The sequence below is a fragment of the Trichosurus vulpecula genome, chromosome 2 (genome assembly GCF_011100635.1).
Source record: "Trichosurus vulpecula isolate mTriVul1 chromosome 2, mTriVul1.pri, whole genome shotgun sequence".
In the NCBI taxonomy this organism is placed as follows: Eukaryota; Metazoa; Chordata; class Mammalia; order Diprotodontia; family Phalangeridae; genus Trichosurus; species Trichosurus vulpecula.
Genome location: NC_050574.1, coordinates 125,796,652 through 125,813,954, shown reverse-complemented (window position 1 = coordinate 125,813,954; position 17,303 = coordinate 125,796,652). Strand labels below are relative to the sequence as shown.

Below are 17,303 nucleotides of genomic sequence, written 5' to 3'. Positions count from 1 at the left end.
TGGCTGGGTCCATGACCCACCCTCATCCTGGAATACTCCAAAAAGGGCATCCTCCACCCCTCACATCTTCCCGTACTAATTTACTCTGGATTAAGTTTATATCCTATCATCCAAGGCTCACCTCAGCCAATCAGGAAGCCTCCTGATGACATGGAAAACATTTTGAGTATTATATTCACATTTGTGCCTAATCACTGGCAAAGGGAAAGGTGAGGAAAGGTGGGCAAAGGGTTCCCATCATCTCAGTCAGTCAATCAACAAGTATCTATTAAGTTCATACTATGCTGGGCTAAGTACTGGGGATACAAGGAAAGGCAAAAACCATCCTTGTCCTCAAGATGTGTAAAAGATACATAAGAGAACAGATGGAAGAGAAGGCCCTGAAACTGAACACATTCCCCCAAAAGAGCATCAGTGTCATCAGCAGCAGCAGCAGCAGCATTGTCAGCATCATCACTACCATCTATAGAGAAATTTAAGGTTTGCACAATGCTTTAAACATATTATCTTACTTGAGCCTCATAACAACTCTGGCAATTAGGTGTTATCATTATTATTCCCGTTTTATAGAAGAGGAATCTGTAGCGACAGAATTTAATGTGACTTGTTCAGGGTAACACAGATAGTAAGTGTTTGAGGCAGGATACAAATTCAGGTCTTCCAGACTCCAAGACCAACCTACTTACCAATGTCCCTTAATAAATGATCTTACCAGATTATTGTTTACACCTCTCCCTGTGGGCCATCCTCAGACACCAAGGATCCTGTCTGAATTCCTGACTTCTGTTCCCTTACTAGTGAACCACTGGGCAAGAAGTAAGAGGGATGTTTCTGTCTTTATGTCAACAGAGGGAAAGTCAGCCTGATATTTATTTTATATTTCCCTCCTGCTCCAGGACACTTATGGGGTTGAGAGGGCCATTTTTTTCCTTAAAGAGAAAAGGATAAGTTGGTCATATTCTTGGCCTTCCTGGAGATTGGGAATGCAGAGCTGATAGAGAGAGAGATTGATGGTGTCCTTTGGGTACTCATTTCTGAAGTGCTGTGATAGAGGATCCATCCATTAGCACCACAAAGAAGGCCTGATATGTGAAAGAATATGACTTACCTCTTTAGGCTGGTCTTAAAATAAAACTCCACCACTAAATCATCCAGAATCAATGAGATCTACTGTGTGCCTAGCCCAGTGCTTGAACTAAGATAGAACTAGTGAATTGTTGGTCACCTATTACTGCAAAGTATTTGGAGAGATAGGTGACCTTCCCTTCCAGCCTACTCAGGGAAAAATTGGACTTAATTACCTCTGAGAAGGACCTTTCCAAGTCTGACTGTGATTATGTAACCAGACTTTGATCATGCCCAGATCACCTAAAATGGAGGCACCCATGTGGAAAAATCAGGATAAGACATTCTGTGTTTCCCTAACATGTGAGTAAGAGATGCTTCTTCCCATTGACTGCACAGCCTTGTCTACATCTTTAAAATGACCAGACTAGATTAGCCCCTTTCTTTTTCTAGCCACAGCCTGGTGTGAATTTCCTATTCACCCACTGCATGGGTATCATGCACTGAGTTGGATGTGTGTGTCGGGGTGGGAGGGTAGGTTCACCTCCCCTCAACACCCATCTTTGTCCCTGTGGCCACAGGAATTGGGCTAGGGAGTTTTTTCTATTTCATTTGTCTTTTTCAGTTCCATTCATAGGCTGTGGAGTCCATGACCTGGAAGCTTGAGCAATGGTGATCTTAGAGCCAAGATTCCAGGCCTGATGTTGCTATTACTCAAGCAGGGAAGCCCTGAGAAGCCATTGCGCCAGTTTGGAAGCCCAGGCTTTGGACTTGGAACTTGATGGGACTATGATATACAAGAACTAAGTGAAAGTGTGAACCTAAACCTCCTCCTCTCCCCAGAGACTGAGTTAAGGTGGAGGGATAATGCCCTGCAGGTGTTGGGAGAGATGTTTGTATGTTTGTTCTTGTCATACCTTTGAACCAAATATAACTTTATAAAATTTAATCTGACCCTGAAGCAGTTAAATGGAAACAGACCCCTCAAAATTAAGAGAACCTAATCAGTAGAGGCTTGGGGCAAGGGTAGAGAAGAGAGATGACCCCAACTCTGTTAAGAGTACCAGAGAATCCTGAGGGAAGGGTAAAATGTGACATACTGGGATCTTGGGCAGTGGGAAGTCACTATTACATATACAGGAAGTTGCCTAGCACAATCCAAACTAATGTTGGCTCTGACATTAAATATGTGACTTTGGACAAGTCACTTCATCTCTTTAGGCTTTGGTTTCCTAACTGTAATGAAGGGGCTCAACCAGTTTAAGATCTTTTCTAGCACTGATATTCTATGATTCTGATAACTCACTTGTCATGAGCCCAGATTTGGGTGAAGGAAAGCAGAAACAAGGCTCCCGACAGAGCTTTTTCAGGGGCAGCTAAGCAGTGGTGTGAATAGAGTGCCTGGAGTCGGGAGAACCTGAATTCAAATCCAGCCTCAAACACTTAGTAGTTGTGTGACTTGGCAAGTCATCTAATTCTTTTTGCCTCAGTTTCCTCATCTATCAAATGAGCTGGAGAAGGAAGTGACAAACCACTCCAGTATCTCTGCCAAGAAAACCCCAAATAAGGTCATGAAGAATCAGACACAACTCACTGACTAAACAACAAAATAGAACATTGGCCCTTTATATCAAAGAGGTTTAATATTTGAAAGGGAAGGGCAATTGAAGGATATGAATAGGAGGATAGTCTGAGGAGCAGCTTTAAATATCTTTAGAGGTAGGAGTTATTTTTGGTTTGTTAGGTCCTCCACCCGCACTGCTCAATCTCTGCTATGCTATGAACTCTCCATGGTCCTGAACAGTCCATCCTGGTTTGATCCAATGATATGCTTATGACATTTCTATGGATTTTTCATATATCATATCACAACTGACCTTTACAACATCTGGTGAGGGAAGCAGAGTAGGAAAAATCGATGCTATTTTATAAGTTAGGATATAGTTTCTTTGAAGCTAAGTAATTTGCCCACATTCTCACAGCAAAACAGGATTACATTATGGAATTTTGAACTGGAAGGAAGCTTAGAATTTGTGAGATTGTAATAGAATTCAGAGCTGGAAGGAACTCCATTCATCATCTTTCCCAACCGCTTTCTTTTTACAAAGCCTAGAGAGGCAAAATGACTTGCCCAATGTGACACACCTAGTAAATATCAGAGTGTGGATTTGAGCCGAGGTTTTTTAACTCCAGTGTTTTTTTCCCCACTTTCACAACACCTCAGAAATTCCTGGATCTTCAGCTTTTGCTAGTTCTATAAGAAATGTTCTTTTGGGGACTGTAGCCAAACAATCTTCCGATCTTCATAATGTCACACAATGAGGGGTCAGAGGTCAAGCAGGTATTTTTCTGTGAAAGTGAGTGCCTAAATAAAGCATTTAGAGTTAAGCACAGGGGGATAGACAACATTTCGATGGATCACATTCCTGCCTACCAGAAAATGCTTTTAAATGGCTTGAGAAATACTGAACGTGGGCCATGGGGAGGTACCAGGTATTGGGTTGTGTCCTAATAGGGAATAGGAATTACAATAGCAGGCTAGAGACTAAGGAAAACACAAGAATGAATTCTGGGTTACAGGGCATGCGGCATGAAATGGAACTGCTACAGAACTAAGGAGAGGACATCACTGAACACTATGAAGCAGTAATAGAATGTATATGAAGTCCCATGGCTCAGCAACACTGGAGGAAAGTGTGGGGTATAGAAAGAGTACTATATTTGGAGTCAGAGGTCAAGGGTTCAAATCCCATGTAAGGTTCTTACTAGTTGTGTTATTATTGGCATGTCTTTTCCGCTCTTGGTTTTCCCATCTGTAAAATGGTGATAATCTACCTATTATACCTATCTCAAAGGACTGCTGTACATATCAAATGAGATATTGTTGGGGGGGGAGAGAGACAGAGACAGAGAGAGAGACAGAGAGCGCACTCGACAAACTATGAAGTGCCATTTAAAGGTCAGCTGTTATTCATTCAACAAACATTTAATAAGCAACTATTTGAATGCAGAAGAAATACAAACTTTGGATAAGGTGGGCATAAGACAGAGAATTATAATGGATAATATTATGTGAAAAGTGAATCTGAGTGGTGAAAAAATGTTATATGAAATCCCAGGGAGAAGGTTCTTAACCAATTATAAGGGTCAAAGAAGGCCTCCTATTTGAGCCTGAATTGTGCTTTAAAGGATGAATAGAAGAAATTAAACCATTGAAGGAGGACACTACAGTCATGAGTCAAGCAAAATCAACAAGCATTAGTCAAGTGCCAGGTATAGGTAGTGCTGATTCCTGGGTATACAAAGAAAGGCAAAAACAGTTCTTGTCCTCCAGGAGTTTACAACCTAATGGGTGAGACAATATGTAAACCACTATATTAAAACAAGATAGATACAAGATAAATTGAAGATAATCAACAGAGAGAGAAAATAGGTACGGTTTCTTATAGAAAGTGGGATTTTAGCTAAGACTTGGGAAGCCAGGAATTGAAGAGGAGGAGGAACAAGAGTATTCCCAAAAAAGGGCACAGCCAGTGAAAATGCATGGTGTCAGGAGATGGACTATCTTGTGGAAAGAACAGCAGAAGAAAAAATAATTCTATTTATGAGAAATAATACTATTGGAGACTGCATGATACAGAGGGAAGAGCATTGGATTTGTAGTCAGAGGACATGGGCATAAATGCCAGCTCTACCACTTAAAACCTGGGTAACCTTAGGACAAATCATTCAACCTCTCTGTATATTTTCAGTAACCATACAGAGGATTGGCCAAATATAAAAGGCAGTTGTTTTAACAATCTCTGCTGTCGTCTGAACAACATTAGCTATAAAATAATAATAGCAGAAATAGTGATTTGGAAGAGGAGAAGGAGGAGGAGGAGAAGGAGGAGGAGGAGAAGGAGGAGGAGGAGAAGGAGGAGGAGGAGAAGGAGGAGGAGGAGGAGAAGGAGGAGGAGGAGAAGGAGGAGGAGGAGGAGGAGAAGGAGGAGGAGGAGGAGGAGAAGGAGGAGGAGGAGAAGGAGGAGGAGGAGAAGGAGGAGGAGGAGAAGTAGGAGGAGGAGAAGGAGAAGGAGGAGGAGGAGGAGGAGGAGAAGAAGAAGAAGAAGAAGAAGAAGAAGAAGAAGAAGAAGAAGAAGAAGAAGAAGAAGAAGAAGAAGAAGAAGAACAAGAAGAAGAAGAAGAAGAAGAAGAAGAAGAAGAAGAAGAAGAAGAAGAAGAAGAAGAAGAAGAAGAAGAAGAAGAAGAAGAAGAAGAAGTAGAAGAAGGAGAAGAAGAAGGAGGAGGAGGAGGAGGAGTTGGAGTAGGAGGAGGAGGAGTAGGATGAGGAGGAGGAGGAGGAGGAGGAGGAAAAGTGACACATTTGTTCTATCTCTGAAAGACAGGCCAGCAGGGTCAAGACTATGAACAAGTAGGAAGCAAACAAAGAGCTCCAGTCAGCCAATAAACATTTATTAAGCACCTACTATATGTCAGACACTGAGCTAAGCTCCACATGCTTGATTTTCCCTGTGGTAGCAGAAAATGAAAATATCTAGGCTATGGATTTGAGAGCCAGCTAACAAAGTTGAGAAGGCCCTAGGACCAAGAATAGTGCTAGGTTTTAATCCCATCAACTCCAGCCTTTGCCCTATGTCCTAAACCCCTACCATATTTGGTCAACTCTATATACCAGGCAGCTAAATGGCATCATAGATGGCCTTGGAGTTGAGAAAGCCTAAATTCAAATTCTACCTCAGATGCTTACTAGCTCTGTGACTCTGGGCAAGTACCTTAACCTCTCGCAGTTTGAATCCCCAGAAAGTTGGTCTGGAACTTCTTACTAATGTGGCCTTGGCCAAATCATTTTCATCTCTCAGAGTTTCATTTTTCTTCTTTGTAAAAACAAGGGATTATCCTGGATTTTTTAAGGCTCCTTTCCAAGCTATTCCTTATAACCCTATGGGGGAGCAGTTCCTAAGCTAGGGTCCAGGAGCTTGTTTCTTGAATGTTTTGACAACTATATCCCAATATAGTGGCTTCTTTTATTGTCCTGTGTATTTTATTAATTTAAATGCATTATTCAGAGAAGGGGCCCACAGCTTTCACCAGACTGCCAAAGGCATCCATAGCACACAAAAAGGTTAGGATCCCTTGCTCTCAGAGGCCATGTCAGCCAAACACAAGCCCTGGAAAACCCTGCCAAGATGGAAAAGCTTCAAGAATGGGCCCTGTGACAGACTGTGTTTGTCATCTGAGGTGCAGCCTAGGTAGCCAAGCATGGAGAAACTCATCCACAGAAGGCTAGCCACCAGGAGGTGAATGTTTTCACTCAGAGCAACTCAATTAAGGCCCGGAAGGCTTACGATGAGATTGAGAAAGCACCACTACGGTCAATATAAGGAGTCTTTGAAAAATTAACATATTGTCCATTCTTATGCCTTTGCCACCCCCACATACCCCCACTATGGCCAGTCTGGTTCCCTGAGCTTCTGATTCTTAGACCACTATGAGTGGGCATGATATCCACAGTGTGAGATGTCTCCATGTGCCAGGCTCAGAGAGTAACTGGAGTAATAGAAACCCAGATTCTCAGATTCTGGAAGGAACTTTAGAAGTTACCTAGTCCAACCTCCCAACTAGGGCAGGAATATCTTCTATTAAAGCCTGACCGAGGGGTGAGGTGGGGTGAGTCTCCAGACTCCACCAGAACACTTCTAGGGATGAGGCAGCCTGTTTTAGCGTTGGATGGCTCTGGATGTTGGATGTCAGAAAAAGTCTTCCCTGGGACTCAGTCTCACACACACACACACACACACATACACACACACACACACACACACACACTCCCTCAAAAAGGAGGGAAATAGTGATCCTGCCCAGCCACACAATTGCAACTGGTGGGGGAGGTGATGGAAGAAAGGGGCAGAGATATAGGAGGCAGAGCAAGTTAGAAGGGAAGGCATTACCATGCCCAGGGAAGTGGAACTAGACCCCCAGCTGCATAACATCCTCTCCCAACAGAGTTTACTCAGGACACACATCCCCACTGGGAAGGCTGAGGTCCGGCTTGGGGAATCTGTGCCTGCCACAGCAATGGAAGGCCACACAGTGAAGAGGGTGGCCAAAGTCAAGCTTGCCCATACAAGGAAAAAACTAAAAGACACAAAGTCCAAGGAAAAGCTGCTTCCTTCCTCTCCATCATCTTGGTTCCATTTCCACAATAGCTTTTTCATGGTGGGATTCTCTTTCGTTCATTCTTCCAGCCTACTTCCTGACTCCAGACTTGATGTTAGGGATGGGCTCTACCACACTCTGGAGGGAAGATCTGGACTGGTCCTGTTTCTGCTTTCTTGGAGCATTGACTGTTATGTTATTCTAGGGTCTTCAAGACAGATGGGAGGCCTGCAAGCTTTCAGTGCTTACGAAGTGGTCTGATCTGGGGCAAAGTTGGATTGCTGCCCCATCCCCTCAGCCCACGCCCAGTCTGTTTGAGTCAGAGTAACAACAGAGTCCTAATGCACTCAGCCCCTTATCAGCCAGCTGGGAAGCTCTGCTGATTCAGAGGGACAGAGCTGTAGGGTCCCCTTTGGGCTTTGATTCTTGCCCTAGTTATTCCTCCGAAGGCTGAGCTAAGTCTCCTAATATCTTCTTTTATAAATTTTGTCTCATTTGAACCATCTGGGAGTTTTTTGCTTCCATTCCATTCTTTGGGGAATCCTTAGAATGTATTGTTCTTTTTATTGAGGCTTTTGGTGTGTTTACTCCATTTCCTGTTTGTCTTGGAGTCTCACCAATGGTTTATCTGCTTGGGTTCTGGGCTTGAGGCACATACCAGGACACCATTATGGGGGACAAGTGCCAACTGAAAGCTTCGCTGACCATTCCCCTTCACCAGGGTGGTGAAATACCTTCAGATCCCAGCAGATGAGGACTATTTAAAGGATCTGGGGTTATTTATCCTGGAGCACATATTGGGATGCAGGGGATTAAAGGTACATCCAAGCATTCATTATTTGTTATTGGGAAGAATTAGGCTTGTTTGGTTTAGCACCGTAATGGATGAAAAAATCCCATTTGCTTCCTTCCCCAGCCCCAGGCCACCTCCCCAAGTCTCAATACCCTGCCCAGCCCTTAAAAGAGGTCCTTTCCAGGAATTTGATAGAAAGAAATAGATTTATTCTCATGTACAAAGCAATCAGCCAACAGGACCATTTACAACATCTGCACAGAGCCCTACATAGTCAGATACAAAAAACGAGTCTCTCTAAAGGCAACTCAGAATAGATAAGGCAAATGAACCCATTCTCTCCCCACCCCACCCCCCACCCTGCACCCTCCCTGCCCAGCTCTGCCCCAGCCCAAACAACACCCACTCAGAGACACTGACAGAGACAAGACAGAAAAAGAGAGGAACGGGGTAGGGATGGGAGTGCCAAATCCTTGTTTCCTATGGCGTCTCCCCAGGACCTTGGGCAGTGGCCAGAGGGAGAGAGGGGAAGGTGGGGGGGGAGGTGTATATGGCCTTCAGGATAGAGAAGAGTCCAGTCCCAGCTGTGGCTGAAGCCACAGATATGCAGCAAGGCCCAGAGGGGCTCAAGGACTGGGTCCCTCTCTCTGGATGGCTGCAAGAAAGGGATGGAGATCCCAGGCCTGAGAAGCTAATGATTTGTCTGGGGGATGAAAGTGGAAAAGGGACAGAGGGTCCAGGGCTCCTGCTCAGTGGCCAGGGCCTGTACTTAGAAGTCTAAGAAGTCTTGGTGTGATGGGGATGTGCCCTGGTCCCTGGGATCCACTAGGACTAGTGGCTATCTCTGGGAAAGTTGTCAAAGGGTGATGAGGCCTTGCTCCTAGGTCTCCACAATGCCACAGAAATATGGCTATAACCTTAGACACCATCAAATCCAACCCTCTTCCCACCCACCACTATCCCATTTTATAGATAAGGAAACATCCACCTCTAAATCTATGATCCCATGATCCTATGAAACCCAGAGAGGGCAAGGTTGCCCAGGCAGTCAGTGACAGAATCCATCCCAGACCAGAACCTAGGTCACTTCACTTCTCATCCACTGTCCTTTTCATTACTAGAAATCACATTGTCTCTCTAGCGGCTGCCCAGTCGAAAGACCTTTGAAGGGGGAGGAGAGAGGACACTCAGTCCTCCACTCCACTCCTAGCCATGATAAACTGCCTCCCTTGTTTCCCTGGGCAAGGTGGGGATGGGCCTGCTCTGCTCTCACAGCCTGAGCCTGGATGGTGGGAGGAGGTACTGGCCTCCTTCTTGGGGGTGGCTGGGCCTCTCTCCTGAACTTTGGGGTAGGCAGCAAGTTCAAAGAGCTGCCTCATTAGAGCAGCATCACGGCTATCAAGAGAGACATGGCTCAAGATGGGTGGAGGAGGCAGTCTGGGACCCCATACCCTGTCTTCACAAGAGGGAGTGCAGTGCCCTGGAGAGAGCAATTGACTCAGAGTCAGGAGAGATCTGGGTTTAGATCCTGCTTAGGGGCCCTGAGCAAGTCACTTAACCTTGATGGGTCTATAAAAAGGAGATAACTGTACTTGCACTACCTGCCTCATAGGGCAGTGGTGCTCTGTAACCCTTATATGGGGCAAAGCATGGCACAGGGGAAAAGAACCTGAACCTGGCAATCAGCAGACCTGGGTCCGAATCCCAATTCTGCCACTTAACCACCTTTGTGACTTTGGCCAAGTTTCCCACTTCCCCACTCTGAACCTCCATCTCCTCCTCTATAAAATAAGGAAGTTGGACTGGAGTATCACCTCTGTCCTGATTTTTACCTCTCACCTCCCAAGTCAATAATAGACTTGATTCTTTCCTCTTCTTCTCCCCGCTCCTCACCCCTCCACCATGGCTCACTCAACCCTTGCAAGGTCAGATCCATAATGACCACAGGTCTCCCTCTCAAATCCCCAGAGATCCAGGAGGAGCCCTAAGCCACGAGAACGAATCAGGTAACATTTGGAGAAATCCCCCAGGCTGCCCCAAGGGAGGAAGTGAATTGTGAGTGAGTCTGGAGAAAGACGCAGCCAGAGAGGCAGATGGGACCCAAGACTCCCCTAGAGAGAGGGACACCCAGGGCTGATGCCACGTCATCCCCAAGGCCCCCTCAGTTCCTGGCTGGGGGTGGGGGCAGAGGGGGCGGCATCTAGAATATTTTAAATAAACATGATCGTCCAAGCCAGAAGCAAAGGACGAATTTTAAAAAGGGGCTCTGGGTTGGGGCTGGAGGGGTGAGGGGGAGGGGAGGCGGGAATGTCCTTTCTCTTGCTCCTGCCTTCCCTGCCCCTTTAGGGAAGGGGAGAGTCTCCCTCACTCTTCCTCATCCAGCTTGCAGCACCCATTGACCTTGTCGCCATCATCACCCGGATCCTGAATGTCATATTCCTCATCCAGGAAGTCCAGAGAGTTGTTGCTGGGCAGGCCTCGAATGGTAAACTTATGGGACACCTTGGTCCACTGCTCCCGGTTGGTGGCGACACGCTCATACAGTTCTGCAGCTCTGGGAAACAACTCCTGCAGCAGCCTGTGTGGTGGGGGACAGGGAGGATGAGGCTGAGCCGGGACCCCCAGAGAGCAGATGCACCAAGACCCAGGCCCCAAGCCCACACCCACATCAAGGGAACACAGCTGCAGAGTGGGGGACAGGCTACAACCCCACACCCCCACCCCAAACCTGCTCCCTCCTAACGGGCCGTTCTCCATCACCTCACCTCATCTCTGCATCTGATCAGCCTCCAGCTTCTGGCCCTTCTTTCCCAACATCTCCACACCCATCCCCCCTTCTCTAGTCCCATAGGCTAAGCTAAGCCAGCTCCCCCACCTAGATAAATGCAGCAGCCTCCTCGTGGCTCGTCCTCCTCCATTCTATTGCACAGCTGACTCATGCACTACACACCAGCCCTTCCCCTCCTCAGGAACTTGCTATGGCTCTCCACAGCCCATGGGAGAGAGCATCCTTAAAACCCTATACCTAGAACTGGGAGAGAGCTCAGAGTGCATCTCATCCAATCCCCTCTCATTTTACATATGAAGAATCAGGCCTAGAGAAGTTCAGTGACCTGCCCAAAGTCACACTGGTAGTAAACAGGAGAGGCAAGACTTGAATTCAGCTCTTCTGACTCCAAATCCTGTCCTCTTCCCACTGTTCCATACTCCCTACCAGACTTTTCAGTCATGGCCCTCAAGGCTAGTCCCAACTTCATCTCCTCCTCCCAACCCATCTCCACACCATATAGTCCATCTGTTCAAGGAGAACTGGAGGATTTACCCTTTCCTAAACATATCTCAAACTTTCCAGCCTCCACACCTTTGTCCATGCCTAGAATATCCTCCCTTCCCCATCACCACTTGCTGAAATCTCACCTATCTTCAAGATTCAGGCTAAGGGTGACCAGTGTGATCTGCAAAAGCTTCCCTGATCACCACTATCCCTAGACAGAAGTGATCCTTCCTCCTCTTTGACCCCACAGCCATGCATCTGCATCCTTCGGCTCTTTCATCCCTTCCTGCCTGGTATTAAAATTATGTATACATATCTTATCTCCCTTTCCCTGACCTTCCCATACCAGACTAAGCTCCCTAACTGTATGGAGCTGTGTAGGGAACTGTAGCTCCCTAACTTTCTCTCTGTCTCTGTCTCTCTCTCTGTCTGTGTTTCTCTGTCTCTGTCTTTCTCTGTCTGTCTGCCTTTCTCTTTCTCTGTGTCTCTGTGTCTCTGTTTCTCTCTCTCTCTCTGTCTTTGTCTCTCTGCCTCTGTCTGTCTCTGTCTCTCTCTTCCCCTCTCTCCCTCTCTCCCTCCCCCCCCCATCACTGTAGCCCTAGACACACTAGACACATGATGGAGGTTTGCCTAATTGAATCCAAATCCAACTGAATTGCTGCCTCCCAACCCTCTCACTAGCCCTGGGTACAGGAAGGCAAGGCTGCCTTGCACACTCACTTGTAGATTGGCATGGCGATGTGTTCCATGAAGCTGATCTGGAGCTCAGGGATGTAAGCCTTCTCTCGGTCCATCATCTCCATGGGCCGGTTACCCATGGCCTTCTCCTGGGAGAGACACAACCGCACCAGCTCTATGCCAGGCCATTACTCCTGCCCCACCCCCATATCTTAGAATGGCAACCCCAATCGAACTTCAGTTTGGGAAGACTAGAAACTTCCCACAGGTCAGGCCAGGCCAGGCTGCTCTCTCACTGAAACCTGGGATGAGCCCCTCTCTCTTTCTAGGGATGCTGGAGATTCCCTATGGCAGACATCCTGACTTCCCCTCAGACTAGGAATTCCTTAAAGATGCTAGCCATGTTTCCCCCTCTCAAACCATAGGCTCCCTGGGAGCAGGAGCCCTTTCCCACCTTAAGAATGGGAGCCCCCTGAGGACAGGATACTTCTTTCCTATTTCTCCCTTCCTGGTCCTTAGCCACCTTCCACCAAACACACAGAATTCTCCCTGAGTAGGGGAAGCACTGAGCCTACTCTGACCAACGTCCCTCCTCCCCAAGCACTCCCCAAACTCCTAGAACTCTGGTCCTAACTATGGTGGGGATAGGTTGGGAATTGTAAAGACTCCCAGCTCCTGCCAGCCACTTGGCCCTCGGGTAAGGTGGGAGGACACACATACCAGGTCTCCCTGTGAGAAGAACTCTTTGTAGATCAGCTCCTGAAAGCATAATGCAGACCCGTGAGTTCCCAAATGTCCTTGACTCCCTGCTCCCCAAGAAACTGATTCAGGGACCACACTGGGGCCCTGAGTCTGATATCAGGGTCCTTCCTGACAATGCCAATGTGTGACCCCTTCAGAATGAGGGGGACTGATGGGAAGGGAAAAACCCTCTGAGCCCCTGGGAATCAGGGGGAGACAAGTTCTGGCCCCTTAAATTCTGATCTGTTTTTTTGTGCCTGTTTCCTCCTCAGTAAAATTAGAGAATTGACTTCCATGATCATAAGATTTTGGCCTGGAAAGGATGTTAGAGTACTCCAATGAACACAATAACCAACTAGGATTCACGGACCTTGACGAAGCATGCCGTGGGGCAGGGGTCACATCGTCATGTCAACCAACATATAAGGAGACCCATCAGCAGTGAACATGGGAGAAGATCACTTCTCACCTTCTAAAAGAGAAGCAGGAGACGGGCCGAATATACGGATTGAAACATGGTAAAGGACCTCAGAGATCGTCTAGTCCAACCCTTCATTCTGAAGAGGCAAAATATGCTAACAATAAAGGGGAAATGACTCTCCTAAAAATCACACAGCTTCTTCAAGTCCCAGCTAAAATTTCACCTTCTATAGGAAACTTTTCCTGATCCCCCTTGACTTGACTGTCTTCCCTCTGTTGATGATCTCCACTTTATCATATGTGTGTGGGTGTAACATATACATGTATGTGTATATATACATATGTGTATATATATTTACTTACATATATTCAGTCTTTTTTCAGTTGAGTCCGACTCTTCATGACCCCATTTGGGGTTTTCTTGGCAAAGATACTGGAGTGGTTTGCCATTTCCTTCTCAAGCTCATTTTACACATAAGGAAACTGAGTCACTTAATAAATGTTTATTGACTATCTGACATAACTAGAAAATAGCAGAACTGGGATATGAACCCAGGTCTGCCCAAATCCAATGCCTAAAATCCCTTTAAGTTCTGATATTCTGCTCTTGGATTTCCTCATCCCCATTTTCCACCCCACCACAATTCACTCCTCCCAAGCATGCCTTCCTCCCTCTTTTCTGGGCAGTGTCTCTCCTATCAATATAGCAATACTTCAAGGCATAGCCCGGGTGTCCCTTCCTCCCTAATGAATGAATGAAGTCTTCTCTGATGTCCTCTAGCCATATATGGGATCTCACCCTCCCTGAACCCCATCTGGTATTATTGCTCTCCATGTCTCTGTCTGATTCTCTGTCAAGGCTGGGCACTCTCCAAGGTTGGGGCATCATCTCTTACCAGTCTGTCTTCCCCATATCACAGAACACCCTGTGGCCCTGTCCATAGGAGGCAGTTAGCGGGTCTTTTGTGTTTTGTAACAGAAGTGATCTTCTCCCATGTTCACTGCTGATGGGCCTCCTCATATGATGGCTGCCATGACAATGTGATCCCTACCCCAATCCCAGCTTCACTTGCAGAAATCCACCATCCTTCACGGCCCAACCCAGATGTTCCGTCCTCCCTGAAGATCCACGCCCCTCATCTCAGAGTGGCCAAGCCCAGAACTGAGAGCTGAGCCTTCTGCCTGAGATCACTCCTCAGGGCCTGGGTATTGAGCTTCGGATGCAAACAAGTGCTGCCTGCAAGGAAAGCGGGAGAGGGGGCACTCACCGCAATCTTCCGAGTGGTCTTCCAGCCCTTGGTCTGGTCTGAGAGGTCACAGGAGGTCATGAGCAGGCAGAGCAGGAGGCTGTGGTGGTGTTTATTCTTTGGGTCATAACCCACTGCAGGTAGAAAATGGAAGACAGTGTTGGGATGCGTACAGAGGGGGAGGCATGAGACTCTCTCCGCCCCAAAATTAAAGTAAAATGAAAAAACCTTTGCATTCAAGGAACAGTCTTATTTCTTATAAGGAATCCCTTCTGTAGACATGGGAGTGATGCTGACACCTGGTGGTCACATACTAATACTGCGCCCTTACACATACATCCCCATCCCAGCCTCATTCGGGCGCATCATTCCTAAATCTTTCTATCCCTCTGTTCTTTTTTCCCTTGTAAGTCAAGCCAAGAAAACACTCAAGTCTGGAGTGTGCAGAGGCAAGAGAGAAGAGGGAGAGGGGAGCATATGATGGCATGCTAAGGATGTCCAGTGAGGTGACTGTATCAGGGGAGAGGCGATAGAGATTAGGGCCCGAGTGAGGTAAACCTAGGAGCCAAGCAGGCTCAGGGCCAGTCCTGAGGAGCAGGGGGAGCCTGGAGTCAGCATTCGGAGATCAGGGGTCTTTGGAAAGTAGTGAAAAGTGAGAGCTCCCTTGGATAAGCACTAAAAATTGGTGTCCCAGCATGGTGATGTGGATCAGGGGGCCTGAGGCCCAAAAGCACATCTGTCACAAAGGGTTCTTCCTCTCATCTGCTCTCCCAAGGCCAAATGGATGGTTGCTTCCAAGTCATCAGTTTCTCCTCCACCCCATCTATACCCTCCACTTCTAACATCCACAGGGCCTCTAAGAAGTACAAAGGAAAGGTGGGAAGCACTCTAGCATCGGGGTCACTGACAGGCGTACCTTCAGCCATCTTCTGAAGGTCTTTGAAGATGCGCAGGTGGTGGGCTAGGTCAGTAGCCAAGATAATGTCTCTCATCAGATCCAGCATCCGCTGGTAGTCCTGTGGTGACCAGGAGATGGGCACTAGGTCACAGCCTAGCTCTCTCGGGGCCCCCAGATCTCCCACCCTTCAGATTCCTATGCCCCAAACCCTGATGCTGCCTTACTCACCTCCCCCTCCCCACTCTGGTTTGTCCCCATCCTCCTCCCCCAGACCCTAAGACATAGGATCTCTCTCTCTCTCTCTCTCTCTCTCTCTCACACACACACACACACACACACACACACACACACACACACACACAGCCCAGGACTGAATATCTGTCACCTTCCGGGAGAAGTGATCAAAGATGTTGCAACCCTGGGTGTTGAGGATGGCAATCGCCTGAGCAAAGTGGTGTCTCTGTGGGGAAAAGAAGAGGTAGAGATGGGGCCCTGTGCAAGTACCCATCCGGATGCTTTTGCCCCATTGTCCCCACTCTCTTCCCCTTCCCAAGAGGGGATGCTGAGACCCAGACCAGCCAAGGAAACATGGGTTGGTCTGATTGCTGAGTCAACTGGGAAGATGAGGTTTGGGAAATGATGGAGAAGAAAAAGAAAAAATCAGACTGACCCCCAGGCTTCTGTGAGTGTGATGTTAGCCCAGGGGAATTGTGGGTAAGGAAAGGGAAGAAATGGGAGTATATGGGAGGAGAAGGAGCTCTAACCTTAGGGGTAGAAAATCTGAGTTCAAGTCCTGACCCTCCCACTTCAAATTTGTATGATTGGATAATTAGAAGCTGTCTCCATTTGTGATTCAAGGAAGAGCTTCACCCCCAGAAATAAACATACCTCTTCCACCCCCTTCAGTGATGCCTGAATTTCTCAGAATCCCTGAGCTACAGAAACATTTGTTAACAATTTCCTCCACACCCTGGAGTGTGAGTGGAGATCTCCCTTCTGAAATCTGCCTCTGACATTCACTATCTTCGGGACCTTGGCAAATCACCTCACCCACCTCAGCTTCAATTTCCTTGCCTGGAGGATAAGAGGGCTGGACTCTGGACCTCTGAGGCCCCTTCCAGCTCTAACCCTATGAGCCTAGCATTAATCACAAGGGGTCATCCAATCTCTTCTTCAAGCCCTTTAGTGTTTGAGAATCCACTCCCTCCCAAGGCAGCCTATTGCAACCCCTTCATCTTACCCATGGAGAAACCGAGGCACAGAGAGGTTAAGGGTTGCACAGTTTGAAAACAGTATCTTGACCCAGCTCCCCACCCCCTGCAAGCTGCCTGACGTGGAATACAATGTTCTTTCCACCACATCATACAACCTTCCACCTATTCCAACTTCCTCCCCACTGTTCAGAGGTGGAATTGACCTCTGGGTGTCAGAGGGTATCGCCTATACTCCATAAAGTCTTTCCAGTCCCTTTTGGCCTGAAACCAACTCTGGCACAGTCACCTAGAATACAGGAAAAAGTAATGTATTCAAGTCCTGACACTGACACCTTCTAGGTGGCCTTGGGCAGGTCATTGCTCCCCTCTGAGTCCCAAATCTGTTTCTCTACTGGAGAAAGAAGGTGGGAAAGAGAAGGGAAGGAGAAGGGAGAAGGGTGAGAAGGGAAGAAACAGTTTTTTTAAAAAGACAAATATTAATAAAACATTTTTGTTTCATTGTAGGAGGCAATAGGGGTTAAGTGACTTGCCCAGGGTCACACAGCTAGTAAGTGTCTGAGGCCAGTTTTGAACGTGGGTCTTCCTGATTTTAGGGCCAATGCTCTATCTACCATGCCACCTAGCTGCTCCAATAAAACACTTTTTAAAAGAAAAGGGGATTGGACTCTAAGGTCCTTTCTAGTTCTAAAATTATCTTATAATGTTCTCAAAGTCTATTCCCAGTGAGATACGAATAAGACTTATTCTGTAGACTCTCTCTACGGGGGCTGAGTTGGTTGGGGGTAGAGGTGTGAGGGAGGAGAAGGCAAAGATGGGG

The 17,303-nt window shown here is 47.1% G+C and overlaps 1 protein-coding gene across 1 annotated transcript in view; it reads right to left on the bottom strand.

Annotated features, from left to right (window-relative positions):
- Window positions 1-8,201: 8,201 nt before the first annotated feature.
- PDE2A (phosphodiesterase 2A) overlaps window positions 8,202-17,303 on the bottom strand; it is a 166,946-nt gene continuing 157,844 nt past the window's right edge. Inside the window, exons 26-31 of the mRNA XM_036744791.1 lie at window positions 15,658-15,732; window positions 15,291-15,390; window positions 14,396-14,508; window positions 12,687-12,725; window positions 12,009-12,115; window positions 8,202-10,592 (exon numbers count right to left, since the gene is read on the bottom strand). Coding sequence (XP_036600686.1) covers window positions 10,379-10,592; window positions 12,009-12,115; window positions 12,687-12,725; window positions 14,396-14,508; window positions 15,291-15,390; window positions 15,658-15,732 — 648 coding nt within the window. The 3' untranslated portion in view covers window positions 8,202-10,378. The remainder of the gene's footprint in view (window positions 10,593-12,008; window positions 12,116-12,686; window positions 12,726-14,395; window positions 14,509-15,290; window positions 15,391-15,657; window positions 15,733-17,303) is intronic.